This window comes from Ctenocephalides felis, unplaced genomic scaffold (genome assembly GCF_003426905.1).
Source record: "Ctenocephalides felis isolate EL2017-DRISC unplaced genomic scaffold, ASM342690v1 CF-g0.4_SCAFFOLD_01886, whole genome shotgun sequence".
Lineage (NCBI taxonomy): Eukaryota > Metazoa > Arthropoda > Insecta > Siphonaptera > Pulicidae > Ctenocephalides > Ctenocephalides felis.
The window spans coordinates 125,796,275-125,820,110 of record NW_020538040.1 but is presented as its reverse complement, the minus strand read 5'-3'; the positions used below and the strand labels follow the sequence as shown (position 1 = coordinate 125,820,110).

At 29.8% G+C, this 23,836-nt stretch overlaps 2 protein-coding genes across 3 annotated transcripts in view; one reads left to right on the top strand and one right to left on the bottom strand.

Moving 5' to 3' along the window:
- LOC113375865 (adenylate kinase isoenzyme 5) overlaps positions 1-2,827 on the bottom strand; it is a 174,481-nt gene extending 171,654 nt beyond the window's left edge. The window contains exons 1-2 of the mRNA XM_026615814.1: positions 2,781-2,827; positions 2,524-2,717 (exon numbers count right to left, since the gene is read on the bottom strand). Of these exons, the coding sequence (XP_026471599.1) occupies positions 2,524-2,717; positions 2,781-2,827 (241 nt within the window). The remainder of the gene's footprint in view (positions 1-2,523; positions 2,718-2,780) is intronic.
- Positions 2,828-4,481: 1,654 nt separating this feature from the next.
- Positions 4,482-14,901, top strand: LOC113376943 (conserved oligomeric Golgi complex subunit 3-like). Of its 2 annotated transcripts, none has more exons than XM_026617065.1 (16): positions 4,482-4,776; positions 4,958-5,051; positions 5,262-5,447; positions 6,685-6,963; positions 7,258-7,371; positions 8,842-8,975; positions 9,044-9,111; positions 9,868-10,036; positions 10,204-10,343; positions 10,460-10,620; positions 10,756-10,888; positions 11,000-11,175; positions 11,257-11,595; positions 14,004-14,207; positions 14,471-14,732; positions 14,879-14,901. In XM_026617065.1, the coding sequence occupies exons 3-16, from the start codon at positions 5,319-5,321 to the stop codon at positions 14,890-14,892; spliced, it is 2,322 nt and encodes a 773-aa protein (XP_026472850.1). In that variant the 5' UTR covers positions 4,482-4,776; positions 4,958-5,051; positions 5,262-5,318; the 3' UTR covers positions 14,893-14,901. The 2 variants fall into 2 exon arrangements, with proteins under 2 accessions (XP_026472850.1, XP_026472849.1); XM_026617064.1 differs by having other exon boundaries at positions 4,860-5,051.
- Positions 14,902-23,836: the final 8,935 nt, after the last annotated feature.

The following is a 23,836-nucleotide window of genomic DNA, read 5'->3' as shown; positions in this document are numbered from 1 at the left end:
GCTTTCAAAATTTCTTTTAATAACTTGTTTGAAATCTTTGAATTATTAAAGCGTTTGAGTTGGAAGTTGATCCCCATAGCTGTATGCCAATATGCTAAATGGGTTTAATGATGGCTTTATAGAGGTAAATTTTATTATGAGTGTCAAGTTTTAATTTTCGTCCAAGGAGCCAATGATATCTTCTTCTGGTTTCTTCTAGCTGCTTTCTCTTTTTCTTAATGTGTTCTTTCCAGGTTAGTCTCTTATCCAGGTGTAAACCTAGATATTTTACTGTGTCTGTTTGATCTATAATTTCGTCATTAAGTCTTACTGCAGGACAAGTCCCTTTGCAAAGAGTGAAAGTGATGTGTTTTGACTTGCTGCTGTTAACTTCTATTCTCCACAAGCTTAACCATTTTGTATCACGTCAAGATGATCCTGCAGCATTTTTGATGTGATTATGGGATCTTCATGTGTTGCCATTATGCCGTGTGTCGTCGCATATGTTGCTGTCAAAATGTCTTCTTTCTGTGGTAGGTCCGCAGTGTATATGAGGTATAATAGTGGCCCAATGACACTACCTTGAGGCACTCCCGATCTGACAGGATGTAATGAGGATGTTTCACCCCTTACACTAACAAAGAATGTTCTACCTTCTAGGTAAGACTTTATTATTAGGTATATATCAATCGGCAATGCATTTTTTATTTTGTAAAGTAGGCCGGGGTGCCACACCTTATCAAATGCCTGACTAATATCGAGGAAAACAGCTGAACAGTAGTTCTTGTTTTGGTAAGCCTTGTTTATATTGTCGACAATTCTATGATATTGCTCTGGTGTGCCATGTTTTTCTAAAAATCCAAATTGATGCTCAGGGATAACGTTGCTATCATAAATAAATGGTTTTATTTTTCTAATTAAGACCTTTTCGAATATTTTGGATAACGTTGGAAGTAAACTAATTGGTCTATAACTTTGGACTTCATTCGGATTTTTACCAGGCTTCGGAATAATTATGATTTTAGCAATTTTCCATTGATCGGGATATGATTTAAGTCTTATTATACCGTTAAACAGATTGTATTGTTATGAAACGGTAGGCTTTGTAGGGAAGCTCTTTAAGTATATTAATATTAATGTTGTCTACGCCAGGTGCTTTTGCAGATTTTGCTCTTCGGATTTCATTTGTAATTTCTGGAACTTTGATAATGATGTTTGATGAAAAATTTAACTGAACTTCTTTCAAAGAATCAAAAATAAATTTTTCTTCTTGTTCCGAGGATTTTGAAGAATTTGGCGTAAAAACTTCCTTGAAGTAAGTCGAGAAATATTCTGCTTTTTCTAAATCACTGCGTGCCCAAGTGTTGTCCGGTTTTCTAATTGGAGGTATAGTAATGGCAGGACGTTTTAAGTTTTTTGTGGCTTTCCAAATCGAATGATCTGATATTGTTAAATGGATAAAAGTCTTGAAATTGGTCGTTTTTAAACGTTGTTATCTATTGTTTAATCAATTTAGACATTCTGTTCAATTGCGTTTTGTCTTGTGGAGATCTGGTTAGCTGCCATCTTTTTCTTAGCCTCCTTTTCTCTGCAATAAGAGCTTTGGTGTCTATAGAGCAAGTGTGAATTTTCTTTTAATTTGTGGTGGGGTACTTTTTCTAGCTGCGTCTATTACAATTGCACTAAATTTATCAACAGCATTTTTCAGGTCATGTTTGTTTTTCAATGGTATATTACAGTTGAGATTTTGCTCTATAATGTTTCGGAATAATTCCCAGTTTGTATACTTATTAGTTAAAAAATCATTTTTCTTGTCTTCTAAAATTTTTGTACTGTATGTGACTATTATCGGTGTGTGGTCAGAACTTAGATCAAGACAAGATTTAGCCTGAATGTGTTCATTTGCTATACCTTCAAGACGCAGAAATCCAATAGATCAGGTAATTTGCGCAGATCACTCGGCCAGTATGTGGGCTCGCCAGTGGATAGGGTCGTTAGCCCGTGTTTCTGGACGGTTTATAAAGTTCGTTCTCCCTTGGATTTGCCAATCGAGATCCCCAAAAGGTATGCTTCGCATTAAAGTCTCCTCCCGCTATGAATTTCTCTGAAGTGTTCCGAAAAAATTTTCAAATTGTTCACAGGTGATCTTGTGTTTTGGTGGACAGTAAATTGCAGATATTATTAATTTTTCAGTTTGTTGTTGAATTGTTAGTGATGTGGCTTGTATAAAATCCTCATTGACAGATGTGTTTTGGTATGTTTGATGTTTTTTCTTATTATTATAGCAGTTCCACCGTGAGCTGTTCCATCCGGATGATTAGTATTGTAAAAATTATAATTGTTTAATTTGAAATAGTTTAAGTTTGTAAAGTGGGTTTCTGAGATTAACATAATATCTATTTTGTATTCTATTAAAAATATTTCTAATTCTTGCCTATGTTGAGCAGACCATTGGCATTCCAGATTCCAATTATTAATGAGTTACTATTCATTTTAATTTTGAAACGACGGTGGTTAGTAAATTTAGTATGATACTAAATTTGCCTACTAAATCTTTCATCATAGATTTCAGCTCATCAATGTCGGAATTAGCTTGTTGCTGGTTGCAGACATTTGGATCTGGCATAATTTGGTCTATTGGGTTTGTGGCTTGCGCGTACGATTTATTAGATTGAACATATGACGGTCTGTTTATAGTATTTTCTGTTGGATAATATCTGGTGCGAATTGGGGGAAATCTTTGAGCAAATAATTGTTTGTATTCCTTACAACCTTGTAGTTGGCTGGGTGGTTTTCTTTACAAAGTACGCATTTGACGTTTTTGTTGATGCGATCTGTCCATTCGCATTTTTTACTGAGATGATCGCCAGCACATTTCACACATCTTGCGTCTCTGAAACAATACGATTTAGTGTGACCATAACGTTGACATTTTGTACACTGTACAATTTCTCTTGTTGGATTTTTGGGCTCAATTTTAACTCTAATTCTATTCAAAAATTGACAAAATGTTGAAGATGTCTTTATTGTTAGCGTTTTGTTCCAATTCTACCATAAACATATGCAGTGGAGCACGAGTAAATCTGTGCTTGATGTTAGCTATATACACAACTTTGTGTCCATGAGATTCAATTTCATTTTTGATGTCTTTTATATCGGTGCTGAAGTGAATATTTCTAATGACTACTTTAAATGTTCGGTTGGTTTTGCTTTGAAAAGAGTGCATCTGTGTGTTTCTAATTTTTAAGAGGTTCAAAATTTTGTTATATAGCTGTGCAGAACTCAACTGTATTCTGACTTGATCTGTACCAACAATTTTGTTAGTATAGTTACCTTTGGCGTGTGTTTCTAGTAAAATTGACAAAGGTCTGATGTCTTTAACATCATGGACAAAAATTGGTGGCGGTTTTAAGACTACTTCTTTCTCTGTTGGCTCTGGCTCTTGAACTTCATTCAAAATTTCAAAGGAATTGCTGGTTAATGTAGGGTTTAACCAATACTCTGCAGGTTTATTTGCTTTATGTTTTTTGTACTTAACCTCGATCCATTCTTCAAAGCTCATGACTTTTGATCCTTGTTTGGAGGTCGATGGTGGTTGGTTGTGTGAAATCGACACAGGATGAACATTATCTAAACAAGATGAAGAATCGTTCAAAAGTGAGTTTTCTGATGGGGTCCGGGTCTGCTTAGTTGGATTTTCTATATGAATTTTCACGCTTTTCCGAGGCATCGGTTTTGGAATAGTTTGTTCAGTATCCATTTTTCTTGACAATTAATCGAATTTCCGTTTAAATTATTGATAATTTGAGACGTAATTTTTCTGTGGTTTGATCCGAACATGTTTGCAAATCTTCATGTAATATATTATTTGTTTTGGTAAGAGAAAGTTTGTTCATTGTGTCCCCATAAGGGTGACACAAAAATGTGTAATGTCAACACACTAATTACTATACAAGTTAAGTACACTGTTATAAAATATCACTTATTTAATGTTTGTAAAAACTACATTAATTTCGTACTTTGATTATGGTTTACATACACAGTATAATAATTTGACGCGAGAGCATTCACTTTCACACGTCCGTCCGCGTCGAGGGTTCGACTTGAACTGATATCGACATCTATTCATTCGATTAATGACCATTACTTTCGGTTGAAGCTGACTTAGTGCTCAGACTTCTATATTAGCCTTTACAAAAATTATTTTATTTATTTAAATTGAAAATAATAATTTGAGCGATTGCTGTTTGTCATGGGGCCGCACAAAAATCGCCATCGGGCCGCAGGTTGGACATAGCCGATCTAATGCACATAGGATAAGTAAACATAAATACATAAATATAATGCATTTCTAATCTAATGGTAACGTCCATAGATATATAAACATAACGGTAACGTGGTAACGTAAAATTACAAGGCATTGCGATCTATTTTATTCTTCTATCTATGATGGGGACGCGTTTTTATTAACGTCGATTTCTTTTTGTGTGTTGGTACAAAGGTTGTCAAATTAGCAGACAAATCTTCTTGTAGAAATTAGCAATGTCAAATACCTAGACAATATAATAATACATAATTCATAATGAATAGAAGCATGTCTTGATGCCGTGTGTCTACTGCTATGGTGGAGCCGATTTCTACCAATTATATACCAATATATTATATATTTTATCAGATACTGTGCCTTCCTTAGATTAAATATGCTAGTGCAGTGGGTGGCCGTGTTGTCTTGACGTTGCAATTGCAAACCAGAGTTATTTGAAGATGATGTAAATATTGGACGGTTGACCTTAACAGGTCAGATATTTGTATTTAAAATTAACAGAAATAATTTGATAGAATAGTAATAATAATAATAAGTTAAGATAATCTATAAAAAGCATGAAGAAATAAACGTTCGAATAAAATCGAAGTAAAAAATCATAAACATTATGGAGGATATTGAAAGTGCAAAATCTGAAAATTCAAATATACGCAGAATTCAAAACAAACTTCTCCAGTGGGAGATTCCTGACCATGCACTGGCTCCTCTGTCAACGGTTCAACGTGAAATCTTCTTTGAATTATCTCAGGTATTGCAATATTTGATCTGTGGTATGTTTAATGCATCTAACTTGATCTTATTTTATATATTTTTAAATGAATAATATTTATAACTTTCCTAATATGATCGAGAACAAGGATGGATTACAATAAATATATAACAATACAATATACAAAGATACTATTTACTACCCTGTTGCTAAAAGTATATGATTCTAATTATATATAATATGCCACAGGTAGTTACTGGTTCTTATGAAGAATTTATTAGAAATGAAGATTTCGAGCAATGTTCCATGCAAGAGTTTTTAAAATCTTACTCAGAAGTTGAAGATAGATTGATAAAAAATGATGATGAAACATATGAATCATATTTTTCGCAGTTATCTCTTAGAAGTTCTGAATGTGACGCCTTACTCAAAATAGTAAGTAAATGAGAATATATTAAAAAATTGTGCAAAACCATGTTTTGATTTGCAACACTTGAAGTACAGCTGGAATGAAATATATTATGTTTTTATTAGACTTTAACAAATAGTGTATTCAGCAAAATACCAAATATTTGGAATATACTCTCGTATTATTGTAATCACTGTACACAGTTGTTATATCACTGACACGCTACATGTTTATTAGAGTGATATGCCTGGTCTTGCAAAGACTATTCAATTACTCGTTTCGAAAATTCAGCACCATTTATACTATTACTGACTGATTACCGAATAATTAAATAATCTTATGAACATTTAAGTACCATTTTTATATAATTATTTTACATATTAGATAGTTTATAAATTAGGAAAAATAAGAAATTTAGAATACCAGGATTCAAAACTACTTTTTCTACATTTTTAGAAAGTAGTTTAGGTTTTTATCTCGAGACTACCCCAGCAGTTTTGGAGAAAAGCTGTTGTATAAACTTTACTTACTGGCACTGATAAATTCTTTCCTGCATTCTAGTTCAAAAACAAAAAATTGAATTCTCCTGCTTATCGAATTTTATGGATTGTCATAACTTGATATATTATATTACTAATTCTTAAAAAGAGATTTTATTACTAATTTTTAATAAATAAGATAAATTCATAAATAAGGATGAAACTTAATTGTATATATGCAAACACTCAAGCATAATTATTTATTGATTCCATTTAAAAATAACAAACATATAACAGTAACATATTGTTTGATGACATATTGTTCGTAACAAATTGTTTGAGGAGTATTCAGAAGGATGTTTTTGATGTGTTTATAATCTCAAAAGTTATCAAAATATAATTTATTATGTATACAATCAAGAAGTCATCTCCAATCATATGTTATTTAAACCATCACATCGTAAGCTTTTTGGATCTATCTATAAATGTGATTATACAAAGTGTGTAGTTGTACTAGATGGGTCCTAGAATAATGGGCCTCTATTTGCCCCATGGTAATGGTATCGTCATTACACATGGTTTCCTTTTGAGGTACAGAGTTTATTTTAATTTCAATTCATAATTTAACAAAATTCAAGAATTCTTTATGCAGATACATATTTTTGTTCGTTATCCGACCGAATGTCAAAAGAGGTGCCGAATACCGAATATTCGGTCCAAGCCTAGTTTTTATGCAGTATTTTATTTGTTCAATACTAGTATTATGTTTATTTTTATATTTCAGATTGATGATTCAGTTCAAGCATTAAATGAATTGGCTTCTGAACACAGCTTAGTATCAGTTAATACAAGTTTATTAAATAATGCAAGTGAGCATCTGCTTTCAGATCAAAATAAATTAAACATTATCTGCAATGATATATGTGATAGATTGCAATACTTTAACCAAGCTGAAAAACTAGGACAACGGTTATCTTGTGGGAAAACATTAGCAGTTACTAGTGATTCTTTTATTCAAGTTCTCAATAAAATTGATGAATGCATATTGTACATGAAAAACCATGTAAGCAGTTTCATGTTTTATTAAATTAGGAACATAAATCAATACAATTTTAATGTATTATTGGTTTAGTAATTATTTTGTCCTAATTCTAATTTATATTCTTGAATTTGGAGCAAAAATGGAAATTAATTATTGTATGATGCAAATTTATGATTTATTGATGTGTTGAGTCACCATTGTGTTGATTCCACTATGACTGTTGCTGATAAGATCTGATTGTATTCTTTTATGTTAAATATTTTATTCATTTTTATTATATATATATATATACAATTTATGATTTTACCATTTTAGCCGAATTGCAAAGAAGCTCCAATTTTTGAAGCAAGGTATAGGCATTGTTTGTACAAAGCTATTACTCTCATTCGCAATTATGTCATGCAAGTTCTAAATAATGCAACAGACCAGGTATTTTCAACATTCAATTAACTATATGTATTTATATATAGTATTTTTATTATAGGAACTGTTCATGTTGAAAATGGCTTATGTTCATTTATGTTAAAATCGCAATATTTAAATCATTATTTTTATTTAAAAATACACCTAATTCTGTTTTTACACGGTCTTTTTGTACACGGTTTTGATATAACACGGTTTGAAAATTGAATATTTTTAATTTTTTACACGATTTTATTCCATTTAGCACGATTTGAAATTTTATGTACTTAATTTTTTTTGTCAAATTTAATTTTTGCGAAGTATGTTCATATCACAAAAAAGTATTTATGAAAGAAACAAGTCTGATGAAACCATCGATAATATCGATAGTTTGCGAACACTAGATTAAAGATTTAAGTGAATTCCCCTTTAGTGCGTACAAACAATACTGATCAAAGCAAATGTGAATAGCACTAATTTAGGGGAATTATTATTAAAATAAACATGTATTCTTGTTCTTGAAAATTCTTGTTTTTCACTAATTTTAATAGGTTTTAGAGAGTAGGAACAAATCACCCATTTTTGTATAAGATCAATGTCTTTTTTTACAAGTTTTTTTTTTTACACGGCTTCTTCTGGAACCAATCTCCGTGTAAAAACAGACTTAGGTGTATACATATAGAGTGTTAATAAGTTGTTCTGCTTAAGTGTATCTGGGGGTGTTAAATTTATAATTCCTATTTCAATTCCTATTAAGTGAATAATATGTGTATTCAAGAATGGAGTTAGGCCAATCAGATTGAAAAATCAAAATTTGAAGGCACCAAGTCCTTTCAACATAATTTATTTATTTATTTATTAATAATTTAAGATGCTTCAAATTGAAGAAAAAACAATTCTGAATTCTTTTTACATTTTTTTTCAAAACACTTCAGTAACATAATTTGTGTGACTCAATTGATTACATAACATGCAAAATTATAAATCTAAATTTATTACAAAACAATATTTTACTCATCTACATTTTGTATATGATACTTATAAATTTTTTGTTTACTAAGAACATGCTTTTAACGGTTGTAACTTGTGAATGGAACGTACATAGTTCCGTCAACAAGACATTTTCATTTTGGATTTTTTTGTTTGAAATAGTGCATATAAATATGCATTCGTATATATGAATTAATGTTACATTACAAAATATTTTGAAATAAGAATAAGAATTTATAACGGCATTCTCTGTGCAGACTTTTTTGGTTAGAAGTTAAATATACTACATTATGTTCATAAGGATAAAAATATTCTGTGAGCTTCATGCTTTTAAATTGCTTTATATTTTAGCTCAAATATTTTTCTTCAATATAATTGTATTTGTGTTTTGCTTTTGTCGGTGAATGATAATTGGATGGGAATTGAAATGAATATTAAAATTTTTATATATTTTATACATTTATTTCTAATTAACTTCTGTTAATTAATTTGAATAATATGAAATAGGTTATAGGTTCTAAACTACAATTACAAAATGGTTCTGATAGTTTTGCCTTGTTCTATGGAAAATTTCAAACATGCATTCCTAAAATAAAAAAGATAATTGAGGAAGTTGAAAAGAGATGTGAAGTTTATGATGAGTAAGTAATTTTTTTGCATGAGTTTTGTTTTAAAAATCATGTAAACAATATTTGATAAATATTTGCAGCTATAGGCTATTACTTGCAGAATTGCAGAACCATTTCATATCTCAGAGAATGCAAATTATGACCAATGGTAAGTTTATAAGAATAATGTTCAGATTGACACTATATATATATATATATATATATATATATATATATTAATTTAAAAATTAACTAAAATTAAGTCTTTACTTGTTAAATTTTGAATTTACATGTAAAAACAAGTAACAAGTTTTTTACTTGTTAAACAAATTCCAAACGAATAACATGTCTCGATGAGAATCTTTTCATTTATTTTATTTTTATTTTAATTAATTTAATATTTATTAAAAAAATTGTAGTTATATTAATTGGTGCAACATTTTTTAAAATTATTTATATGCATTTGAAGATGGGTCAACAGGACCTCAAACGTTTGGCAATTAAGACAAATTTATTCACTAAAATTGTTTAATTATTGGATAGATGCACAAGAACAATTCTATCATAATATTTCACCATCTGAAAAATACCATCACTTTATATTTATATATATAAAGTATGTTTAATTTTATTTCTGTTTTATTTTATTTTGTTACTTTGTTTTATTACTCTGTTTGTATTTTAGCTGAATGATGAGCTAGCAGAATAGCTCGAAACGTATTAAAAAAGATTTATATTTACGTTCTATTTTTATTTTTTTGACTTGTGGCTGAAAAACATTATCATACTATGTTTCAATGTCGAAGTAAACAATATCAAGATATATATATATATATATATATATATATATATATGTGTGTGTGTGTGTGTGTGTGTGTGTGTGTGTGTGTTTATACTATATACTAATTGAATAAATTATGTTTAGATGTTCGAGGTACTATTCTAAATCTTTGCAATGATGGAGAGAACAGTTCAGTTCATCATGGTGATCATTGCGCACTTGTTCGAAAAAGTTGTGCTTTTTTGATTCATATTTGTCAGGATGAGTATAGATTGTTCTGCCAATTTTTTACAGAAAAAAGTCCACAACTTTTGTAAGTATTTTTTTTTAATTCAATATTTTGAATTTATATTTTAATGTATATAATCTGCCTCTAAAATATTGCTTTTATGTCTATATCTAATTCAGATTCTGTTTAATTGATAAATAATGTTATAACTATCTTGTTCGAATATATAAATAAATTTAAAATAATTTCAGTGACTATCTGCATGGATTGTGTTCTACATTGTATGACATGTTGAGACCTTTAATAATCCATATAAATCATTTAGAAACCTTAGCTGAGCTTTGCAGTATTTTAAAAGTGGAAATGCTTGATGAACATGTTCAAAATAATTGTATGTATTTTATTATCTATATAATATTAAGTTCACTATAATATTTTGCAAAACTTATTTTTGGATTTTATGGTGCTATGAAAATTACTTCAGTGGTTTTTTTTTTTTGGCGAAAGCTGAAGCCCTGGAAGCATTTTCACAAATTGTGTGGCAACTTCTGCAGGATGTTCAGGAAAGATTGGTTTTCCGAGCTCACTTATATTTACAAACTGATATTCTGCAATATTCTCCCGCCCCTGGCGATCTTGCTTATCCTGAGAAGTTGGAAATGATGGAGGTGATTATGTGTAATTTTTGTAATTTAACATTTATTTTTGATTTGGTATTTCTCAAGTGCGTCCACAAGGTAGTATCCACAATAGTTTTGTCTAAAAACTAGTTTGTAATATCTTCATGGTAAATTCAATTCTAGAGCATAGCACAATCTCTACAAGAGCATCCGCTGCGGAGGTCAGATTCAAGATCGTCTATTTCATCTACTACTTCTAATACATCTCAAGAAGTAGCTAGAATAAATTCTGATCAAGCAAAATCCAGATTAATTAGTAAGTAGAAACATTTTAGATAGATTGTTTATTTTTGATATTAAAATTTTTCAACAATCCTTTCTAGGATTTTCAGCAAAGTTACTAATATTAAATATATATTATTTTTAGGTTCTCCAGCTGATCTGCATGGAATGTGGTACCCTACAGTGAGGCGCACACTAGTCTGTTTGTCTCGATTGTATCGCTGTGTGGACAGACCGATTTTCCAGGGTTTATCACAAGAGGCTCTGTCATTATGTATACAGAGTGTAGCAAGCGCTGCACAATCAATATCTTCAAAAAAGGTAATTGATTTTTCATATAAATATATAACTTTTTTTTTAAATTACTATCAAATTATTACCATGATTTTAATTAACTTTTAGACAATTGTTGATGGTGAATTATTCCAAATCAAACATCTACTGATCTTACGCGAACAAATTGCCCCATTTCAAGTTGATTTTACTGTGAAAGAAATGCGATTGGATTTTAGCAAAGTGAAGACTGCTGCTTTTGGTTTACTTCAGAAGCGAAAGCAATTGTTTTCTTTGGGAACTAATAATGCGATTTTGGAGTTTTTACTTGATGGAACGCCCCAAGTAAAGGAACAATTGCTAGATTCTCGTAAAGATGTTGATCGTCAACTGAAAACTTCCTGTGAAAATTTTATTCGAACATCAACTATTTTATTGGCTGCACCTCTTCTTGATTTCAATAATAAGGTAAGAGAATTTCAGTTATTTTAAGTGTATTACATACAAATGCATAGCAAAATATCAAATATTGTGAAAGCATATTTGCTGTATTTATATTTTACATAAAAAATAAGCAAAAGGATTTTTTTTTAAATGTACACATTTTTTCTTGTTTAATTTCTCAAAGGTGAAGTTTGTTTTCGCCATTTATATATGTAAGCAGAACTTTAAAGATTCAAAAGCTATTCAATAAAACTCGCGTTTATCAATTTGCCAAATCGTTACTTTATAATTAGCAGAAAAGTGCAAAAGAATTTGTTTACGTTTCCGCACAAAATCCTGAATCTATTTTGAAAATTTATAAAAGGTACAGAAGATATCAGTTGGCCATTTTGCTGATCAGTTTTTGGCAAAGATCGGCCGGGCTGTTTCTTTTTAACTAAATATTAAAACTGGTAGCCTTGTATTATTATTTATGGGAAAATTGATGAAACTTCTCATTTCGTAATTAATCATTAGAGGTTTATTAAACATATTATTCAACAATCAATAAATAACAAAACAAATTAATCAATGATTGATATTGTTTTAAATATTTTCAAATTTTTATTTTTATTCTTATATTATGTAAAGATTATTATAAATTTGTATAAATAAATTTAATCATACATATTTCGTAGATGTGTAATATAGGGTCCAGCAAATAATGGATTGATTACAAGCGTCCATTGTTGTCTATATGGATAGAGTTAGAAAATGTATTGGAGCTTTGTGAGTACACTATAAAATAATGTTTTAGTAGTCATTATTTCCAAAGACGTATAGTTACATGTCAGCTCATTCTTTGATGGTGTCTTCATTCTTGTGTATGGAAATCATGGTATGGCTGTTACAGTGATTTCCGCTTGTTAATTTCACATGTCACAGACCTTTGTGCAACTTATGTTAAAGCAATTGAATGGTGAGATGTAGTTTTAACAAGGAAGGGACACTTCGCACAGATCAAGTGAATTCAAATGTTTCCAGGCCACATCATTTCACATAACATGGTCAGAACTTTTGCTCAATCTATCTCCATGTGATTTTTTTCTAAGGTTCATCCTGGAAAAAAGAATGTACACTAACTGTCCTCAAGCCATCTATGCCTTAAAAAGCATTTAAAGCAGAATTTGCAAAGATGCTGCCTGAAATGACAATATTTGATATGAAAAACTTCAGAGCTGACCTAACCCTCTAAACATTTAGCAAAACAAACATTTTGGTTAATGTTGTCATTTAATATTTATAATTCTTGGAAATCCATCCATTATATCTGTCGGACCCTGTGTTTATAATTGTGCATACAAACTATACTATGTTTATAAGGAATGTAAACATATGTGTATGAACAAAAGTCGTGTCAGCTTAGGGAGAGAGCATATTATCTCATATTTCTAAGAATTGATTAGAATAAAATACAAATATTTGAATTGCGAAGTTAAAATTATTTGTTTGACGTATATAAGTGAGCTTTAGAATTTTTGAAAAATTTGTTTGAATATTTTTAAATTATCCTAATCGGATGCTCCGTTTTCTCAAAAACTACCATTTTTGCCCCATATTTTCGAAAAGCTGGGCCTTCCTTAGCCAAAAACTAATCAGTTCGTCTCTTCGTCAATACGAATCGAATGTTATTTGAATCAAAGAAATCGGTTGATCTGTACTCTCGAAATCGTCGACGAAAGTTTGTATCCACACGCACACACATGCCAAAATATTCAAAAAGCTTTGAGTTGTTAAGATATGGAAAAATGTTCATTTTTAGATTACTATACTATAACATACCCTACAGGAAGTTGAAACCGTAAACGAAAACCCTAAAATATTATAGTTCTACTGAAAATGCTTGAATTATAAAAATGTATTAAGGTTTAGAAATGTATTAAGAATGATGAGCAGCGCTTTTAGGACATAGGTACAACCGCGTGTTTATCCGCTATAATTAATACAATCACGGATAATATAAGTCTGTTTGAAAAATTTTGAAAAATATCAATTAGAAATCGCATGATTAGTTTTTAGTGAAAGGAAAAACTTTATTTTCGAAATACCTAATTAAAATTTTGACCTAAATTCGCACATTCACGCCGGGCCCGATTTTGGTATGTTTATCTCTGAGGTGGCGCGTGGTTATTGTCTCCGAAATGTGGGTCACCGGCGGCCCGCGCCGCCCGGTGGAACAGTGTTGTGCGGGAAACCGGTGGCCCACGCCGGCGTGAATGTATTAAATTAATGAACATTACTAACGATAGCAGTCCAATCTTAATTCCTATTTATTAATTTGATTATTTGCATGTATCAGGAATTTAATATTATAATAATTTCATTTAAAATCTGCAAAATATGTGCCAGTCAAAATCTTGAGTACTATTATCTGTAGCTTTATTGAATTCTAGGTTGCAACATTTTTTCAAAATGTAGATGAAAACAAGCTGTCAACTACACTCAAATCACAACCTTGGGCTGGACCCAAAGAGATTGGTGCGATAGTACAGGAAACTCAAAAATTAATGAAAGCCAGGCTTGCTGGTCTTCAAAGGTCCCTTCAGTTGTACCTTTCGAACAAGGATACTGAATTCATACTGTTCAGGCCTATTAGGGTATGTCATGCTTATTCTAAAATAAATAAATATATTATTTTAATTTAATTATTTAATATATTGTATTCATGTCAATATCCTAGAAGATCAATATAATATATTATATTGAATTTAAAGTTTCATGAAAAATGTTTTATTTTTACATATCTGAACTTAATATATGCATTACTAGAAATGGCTTACATATATTACTTAAAACATGCAGAACTTTTTAATTACTTTTTTAATATTCATTTTTTAATTTAATCTCTTGTGCTTTGTAGAATAATGTTGTAGGGGCATTTGTAAAGCTAGAACAGAATTTAAACAATGGTGGCTATACCTCTGATGAAATAATTATTGCTGGGTGTCCAACTCCAGAACAAGTGTCGGTCTTGCTTTCTTCAGCCAGTTTAGTGGCTGAAGGTATTCCTAGTCAACCACATTCTAAAGAATTTACACGTAAGATAAGTTCAGCAAGGAAAGAACTAACAGTTGCCGAAGAATCACCTGAAATATTCACTTCTCAACAAGAATCCAAAATTGGTAAAATATTTGGTATTTATTCTGAAATGAAAATGTAGAATTTTCTTTGATAACATTTCATACAAAAACTAATTTCAATTAATAATAATTCATCTATTATCATAAACATGAAACATGATGTTAATAGCTTGAATTTTTTTTTGCAGATGATCCAGAATGAACCCTGCTCAAGTAAAATTGTTTTAAAATCAATAATATATAATTTAAAATCTAGATTATATAGTTAATATTCATCTATTAGGGTTGTAAATTATGTAAAATAAATAACTATATATTTTATAACTAAAATGAGTATGTGAAAATATATATGTATAAACACTTATCCCTCGTTTCACATAGTACTTGTTTTATACGTTCTCGATTTTATATGGAAATATTCACATTAAACACAATAGAAAATAACAAAATGAGCGGAAATGTTATATGGAGCACAACAAAAATATATAATGAACTTTCGAGCAATATAAAAGTGATGTTAATAATTTCAAAATAAAAATAAAGAAATATTATATAGGCCTAAATGCAAGGATAAAAATATCTTATAATATATTCATCCACGTTCACTGTTTGATGTACCATTGTATAAATTTTATATATATACAGCAGTGTTGTGCTAATATTTTTTTTTACCGGAACGCTAAAATTAAGAAAACGGTTCTCATGTTTGTTCCGGTTCAGTTCGAAAAGGAAAGAAACAAAAATCATTACAATATCCTTTTGTGCATATATGTATGTTTATTACAATAATAGGAACGTTTAATACAAATTAGTTAAACTATTAATTATAAAATTTTTTTATCAAATTATTTTCTGTTTGTAGCGATTTTTTTTTACTTAATTTCTTAAGAAATTTTGAATGTGAAAATATTTATTATATTGTTATAGTATATATACATATATATTAATAATATAATGAAATTTTGATTAAATTTTTGAAATTTTTTGGTTAAATATAATGAAATTTCGGTTAAATTTTGGTTAAATATTTCCATACTTATATACATAATTTGTCGGGACGCGCAGTAACGACGAGCCTTATGCTTGCGCGTCGCTCTTGCAAAGCGACTTTATATGGGCGTTCTTGTACTGGTAGCGCGCGCACTAGCTTAAGTTTTTCCAACTTTTTTCCCAAAGTTCCACTTAGATTTAAATGAATTTTTGAATAATAGAAGAAAAATGTACAGGCTTTTGAATGATGCTAATATAAAAGTAGTCAAACAAGCCGCACTAGTAGAAAATGGAAAATGAAAAATTATTTTCATCGTTTCACGCACTAACAAATAATTTTTTCACATTATTTGTTATGAACAACATAGACAAGATCAGTACAAATAGAATGACGTTAACAGTTTTTCGATATCTCTCATATTTCCGACAAAAAGTATGTTTGAAAAAAGGGGCCACTTTCACATGTTTTCACTGATATCTCGGCCAAATAATGAGCTACGGATTTGAGATTTGGTATTTCGAATTTTCTCAAAAATACCTATAAAATGGCATCAAAATTATCTAAATACCAGGGTGGGGCCAATTCTGTATGGAAACACGCCCATACCCTTTGAACAACATCAAAATAAAAAAAACGATTTCTTACAAAAATTTGAGAATATTTCGAAATTTTCAAAAAAAATCAAACATTTTCAAAAATTTCCAAATTCTCAAAAAATAAAAAAAACGATTTTTTTTAATTCAAAAATTATCAAAAAAATCAAATTTAAAAAAAAAATTAAAAAATTTTTTGTAAGCATACACATAAGATGCTTGTAGAATACGCTCGTCGCCCAATAAGCACATATAAATTTACAGTATGTATTTATAATAAATAATCTATTTAAAATTATTTAAAACAATTATATATTATTTTCATACCTCGAATTTTTAATTACGGTACGGGAAGTTCCAGCAATTTGCCTTAAGGCACGATGCCATGCGCATAGAAGCATAATAGTGCATAAATAAGCATAATAGTGGTGGTCATGCGCCCCACTAGTTATTATTAACTTCCCGTAGGGCAAGTTATAGTAATTGCAAAAAAATCGAAAATGAAAATTTTTATATATCTTTACGTAAACGTTTCAGAGGTTTCTGAATATTTTGGCATACCTTAGAAAAAATGGATGTATGTGTGTGTGTGTGTGTGGGTGTGTGTGTGTATGTGTGTGTGTGTGTGTGCGTGTATGTAGTGTGTGCGGATACAAATTTTCGTCGACGATTTCGGGAACACGGATCAACCGATTTGAATAATTCATTTTTAAGCATTTGATTCGTATTGATAAGGAGATGTGCTGATTAGTTTTTGGCGAAGACAGGTCTAGCCGTTCCGAAGATACGGGGCAAAAAGTGCCGAAAACGGTAACTCAGTTTTTAAGAGAACGGAGCGTCCAATTTGAATAATTCAAAAAACATTTTACTTGTATTGACAAGATAAAGAATTGATCAAATTTTTATGAAGGCAGGTCTAGCGGTTTCGGAGATCTAATAAAAAAGTAAAAAAAATGCCATTCGGCGGTCAAAAATGATCATTAGACATATGCACATCAAATTATCAGATATTTTATAGAGATTTTAACAATAAGTATAATTTTTTTTTACATTTCTATGGGTTCCGTACCAATGCTTATGAGTTAGACGGCGGCGCGTCGCTTACGCGCTTGACATTTTATCTCTATGCAGTTAAAGCAGTACGATTGCTTTGAAAAAAAGTTCAGAATTTCCAAAGTATGTCAAAATGAAGAAAACATTTTTTTATCAAAAAAATTTTTTGTTTTCAAAAAAAAATTTTTTCTTTCGAAAAAGATTTTTTTTTTTTCAAATAAATTTTTTTTTTTCAAAAAAAAGTAATTTTTTGTCAAATTTATATTTTCTCAAAAATCTAATTTTTTCGAAGTAAATTTTTTTCAAAAATGTTAATCGTTTTTAAAAAAATAATAATTTTTGGTACGGGAAGTTCCAGCAATTTGCAAGACAGAATTCCACTTACAGCTAGTATTGTCTAGGGTTGCCAGCATGATGCATTAGCATTATATTCAAATGTTGGCAGCAGTCGGCAGCGGCAGTTCGTTAAATTGACTGTTCATTGGTTCAATGCTTTGGATAGCAATGTGAGCAATGGCAATGCAATATACCAAACCGAGTTAAAATGGGGTTATGTGTTGGTCGTGTTGTTAGTCAATGTTAATCAGTATAAATAAATGTTTTTTTTATCGGTTGTCAACCATATCGTCTGTGATAATAAGAAATAATTGAATTTAGTATTTATTGTTATTATTCAATCACTTTTTAACCATTAGCTAGATATAAAAATATATCTTACAATGGTAAGTGGAGGTTTGTTTATAAAGTTATTTATTATTGTGAGCAGTTATATTATACCCCCATGTCAGGCATTAAATTTTTCAAATAGTGTAGGGCAGGGCATGAAGGTCCAATTTGACTTTGTGCATTTATATTGTGAAAATCAAACCGCAATTATATCACAACAAATAACACATATCAAAGAAACAACTATTTGACTAGTTCCGTAAAAATTCATCATTGTAGAAATATTTCTCTGGTGTTTTTTTCAAAATTTGTTACTTGGTCCTTTTTACCCCGTAGGCGGGGTAATCTGGGACGGCCATGGGACAGACAGCTCCGATTAAGTAATAGTTACATTATTCAACCAATGCAATTATAAATGTCATTGGTGCATTTTTTACGGAGATAACACTAAATGACCTTGATTTGGAATTCATCAGCAAAGTTGGAGTGTTTATCTCTTGTAATTTTTTTTATTTTTTATACCTTTGCCAGGGTAAAGGTTTAGTTGGTCCTCAGGGTCAGCTTTTATAATGGCTATAAAAAAAATAAAAATTTTGAATCTATCTTCAAATTAACTATACATCTTATAAAACAACTGAATAACGAGTACTTAAAATTAATATTAAGGTATCGCAAACTAAACCACTGTGCTCACAAAGAAATAAAATACTTTTGTCATGGATTTTCAATCATTGCCGTTTATCTCCCAATAGCAATGTCGTAAGAATCAAGATGATCGCTGATTATACATTTTTTCTCTTTACTTTCAAATATTGCTGTTAAAAAATTCTTAACTTTACTGGTTTTTGAGATATGATAATGAACCTTTTTACCTGTGGACCTTTAAGCCCCGCTCTACCCTATTTAAAGAGTATACTCAATTCCTTTATTAACTACTTAAAAGTTGAAGAAATATTTTCACTTTTAATCATTATTCTTATATTACACTATGATGACTTACTATTTCTTTATATGATACACTATAATAATTATTTTTCAGTTCAACAATTGCTGTCCAATGTGCTCTGAAAAGTCAAATACATTAAGACGAACTCCTGATAAATTGCAAGATATCAAATGTGATGATCTATGTGCAAATCATAAAATGACCACCTTTAAAATGCTTTGAAAACTTTAAATCACATTTAACCAATATTGATTCTACAAGTTCCTGTACTTCGAACATACTGGATGCAATGATAAATTATCTATTAGATAAATCTAAATGTTCAAATCAAATTGGAGTGATTAAACATTTATTAAATTATTTATCTGATGGTAGCAATTTTATAGAAGAAATGCATGGTATATTAAATTCCTCAGAAGTATCTAAGTCAAAGGAATTATGCAATGAATTCGAAAGTCAATTAGAGAAAAATAAATCGAATTTATTTACTTCATATTTGAAACTGCATGCAAAAGAGGTACCTGACGTTTTGATTCAGTTATTTAAACATGAGGATGATTTGGAATTGACGACGGTGAATTCAATGAATAAGAATAAGATGTTAAAATCATATATTGAACAGTTGAGACAATCTAAAGGAAAATGTTTCAAAAATATTTTACTGAAAATAATGGAAATGTTCATATTGCATGACATTAAGTATAATATTTATAATTCTATACTCAGCAATAGATTCTCCTTTTATTCTAAGTGTGTTGATTCTTGTTACCCTATGCTAGAGCATCAACCTAAAAACAACACATTTGCAGAGAAAGATAAAATTTTGCCGAAGAAACATGAACAGGCATCAAAAGTATTTAATAAAAAAAATAATAAATTTGCTGCTGCAAACCATATAAATAGTTCAAAGATTGCAATTGATGATATTGACCTTTTGAGTAATAATCATAATAAAAAATCTTCAAATAGTGATAGATGTGAGTTAAAAGAAGTGCAAAATCAATTCAACATTCAATCTGAAGATCGAGGATTATTTATAATAGATGAAGAAGATTCTCAACCGAATAGTAATTCAAGGATTGAGAAATTACCGAATAAGTTTGGCACTAGTAAAAATTTTAATGAGAAGCCCTACGATGATACCATTCAGGACAGAATTAAAAAATTATTACTAGTAAAAATTCTATTACTAGCCAAAGAAAACAATCTAAAAGAGAACTTGCTTTTGAACAGGATATATTGAATGTAAGTAAATTGAACATTCAATCAGAAGATCGAGGATTATTTATAATAGATGACGAAGATCAACAGCCAAATAGTAATTCAAGGATTGAAAACTTACCAAATATTTTTGACACTAATCAAATGTTTAATGACGAGCCCTCCATTGATACCATTCAGAACAAAATTAAAAATTCTATTACTAGCAAGAGAAAACGATCAAAAAGGAAACTTGCTTGTAAACAGGATATGTTATTAGTAAAAGAGAATGATGGGATGAATACTTTAGATTTCAATTCAACTCCTTGTATAAAAAAGGATTTCAATAAACTTCAAGCAAATAGTAAATATGATAATAAATCATTTTATTCAGAGCAACTTATTTGTCACCAGAGTTCGAAGAATTCAAATGTTCAAATACTGTCTGTAGAAAAGATTGAAGGTAGTAATATGATAGATATAAATGCAATAAAATGTGGTAATAGTAAAATTTATAATGACCCTAGAAATACTTACATTACACATGATTTAAGACTTCTAACACTTAAGAATGAAAATGGATTAGGTGTAGAAACATTGTCAGTAGAAAAATTTGACAAAGAAAACATAGATTTCAACAAAAGTTTAAATACAGAATCTTCACCTTATACATTTAATAGCAGTTATGATCTCAATGAAGTCTTAAAAAATGATAACAGTAATTCAAATATTAAACAAGCATTACCATAGAAAATATAGCTGTTAATGTTACACATACTGAAAATTTTGAGGAAAAAACAGAAATTATAAAAGATATTCTCTGTGATGAAGCATTAAACAAAAATATGAACCATTTTGACATATCGGTTGAGAATGAAATCACCTATGAAAGTTTTACAAAAATGGTAGAAAAAGAAACAACCATATTGTGCAATGTTCAAATCCTCAATTTGAAATATCATTCAAGATTGATTTGCCAGAACTTCATGAAAAAATGGAAGATAATTCACTTAATCTTATATCTGATAACAAAGAGGTGCATGATACAGATAACATAGGGATTGTAAAAACTAATAATTTATCAGAAGGAGTTTTAGTTAATAAAGATGCTAATAATGGATTTAATTTAAATAATGTTGATGGAACAGATGAACAGTCTGTTGATGATCCTGAAAAGGTCAACGTTCTTACTTCTATGCCTGGAGCAGAAAATATTTCTAACATTACTTCATTAAATATGAAGTCTATGCAAATGGATAAAAATGTAATTGAGTCATCTCAAAAAACATTGGATGTTCTTGAGAATGATGCTGAATGTAAACTAAAACCTGGAACATTCAGTTATCAGTTCAGCAAATGCACAAATTGTGGATCAAACAATAATCAGAACAGAGGTGCATTAACAATCGAGGAAAATAATAAAATTACTGATTTTATAGAAAGATCCAAAGCTGCTGCAAAGGAAATGAAAAATAATGCTAATGACACAACACAAATCAAGAAAATAAAGCCATCAAAGACTTGTTTATCTAAAAAGCGTAAACTACACGAACTGATCTATCTTAGTGATGACAGTGATACTACTGAAGATGAAATACCCGTACAAAAAAGTAATAAGAAAATTGGTAAAAAACAGGAATCGAAAAGAAAAGAACCAAAAAAGAAAGTACTTGAAAAGAAAGAACCGAAAAAAAAGAACTGAAAAAGAAAGAACCGATAAAGAAAGAACCAAAAAAAAGAACCAAAAAAAAGAAAATGAAATGTACAAACTAAAAATATGGTTAAGAATTGCTAGTCATTTTACTAAAATCTGCATCTAATATTATTTCAATGATTTATGGTTAATTGGTTAAACTGTGATAATAGTATTTAAGCTCTATTTTTAAATAAGAGTAATATTTATGTTGAAATTAAAATACTTATAACACAAAATTGTTTTTATTACACTATTTGTTATATGAACATAGAATTTTTATCATGTGTTTCAATCATATATTTAAAAAGAAGTTTCATAACTGGCAAAATAATAGTAAAACATACACATGATTAATGGGCATGTTTTACTATTTTGCATGATTATTGTGTATGTTTTAATGTATATCATTAATGCATATAAGTATATATATATATATATATATATATATATATATATATATATTTCAAAGTAACTAGCAGCCCATTCGTCGAAATAAAAAAAGTATAAAGTATTAAAAACTTTTATTTATACGTTTTGACACAAGATGCGTGTCATCATTCAGCAACTACAACAATTTGAAAATTTTATTTACTAATATAAACACCAATATAGATTAATTATAACATAGAGAAACATTATACATACCACAGGACAAAAACACTCAAAAAATTATTTTAAAAATTTAACTTATAACATAATAGAAAAAAACTTTTTTTGGAAAAAATTATGAAAACTAAAAGATTTGAATACCGAGCCAAAGACTCGACTGTAATCTTTCACTAGGCGTGTTGATAGGAATATATATATATATATATATATATATATTATATATATATATATATATATATATATATTAGGGCGGGTCGATTTGTATGGGTAAAAAAAGTCACATAGGCACATATGATTTTCGGATACTAGGGATCAAAATAAGATACTTTGCGGAGAAACCGTATCTTTAAAATTAATTCTGATGTCCCGTGCATTGACCCAAAGATTGGGAATAATTTCGAAAAATCCTGGTTTGGCTCATCTAGAGCGCCCCAATAGTGTCCAAATGTATGACCGACCACCTTTTACTACTGGAAGGCCGATCTACCCATGCCCATGGTTCACCCCCTTAAAGGTATCTCATACAAAAATTGCATCATTTTTGGTACTTCAACATGACAAAAATCAGCGAGGAAAATAATAAATTTATTTTATTATAAAATTTATTTAATTATAATATATGTAAATAAAACTATGTAAAACTTATAAACTATTGCTTGAACGATGGACATGGGTGGATTGACTTTTCGGAGTTTGTGATAGTCGGTCATACACCCACAATCTCAAAATATAAGATGTTTCTTAAAGCATTACATTTTTTACAGGAAATTTGAAATCAGTTAACATGATATCACTCATTCCAACCACATTCATATTTCAAAAATGTGTGATTTTGTTTGCAGAAATGACGAAAAAAACGCGTTTTTAGTCGAAATTAAGTCAAAAATGTGTGATTTTGTTTGCAGAAATGACGAAAAAAACGCGTTTTTAGTCGAAATTACTTAGACTTAAAGAAAAATGCATATAATCGAAATGGAAGGCGATAATGAAAATAGAATGACTGACCACAAGAAATTTTCAGCTTGTGGGACAAATACATTAATAAACTGTACGATAGAGAAAATCGTGTTGACGATATTGAGATCGAAGAAGAAAAAGAGGTGGACGAAAACGAAAAAGGACCGAGCATATTGAAAAGCGAAGTCGTGAGAAGAATAAATGATATGCGAAGAAAGAAAGCAACGGGAGATGACGACATACCGGCGGGCCTGCTGAAAGAGCTGGGCAACAACTGATTAAGGACCAAATTGTTGAACCAAACATAACGAACGGGCGTGTAGCCATGGCTTTCTGGATGTCACAATGATAGCACTTCCTGCACTTCAGAAAAAGACCAAAAGAACAAGTGCAGCGACCACAAGGCGATCAGTTAGACTTCGCATACCGGAAAAA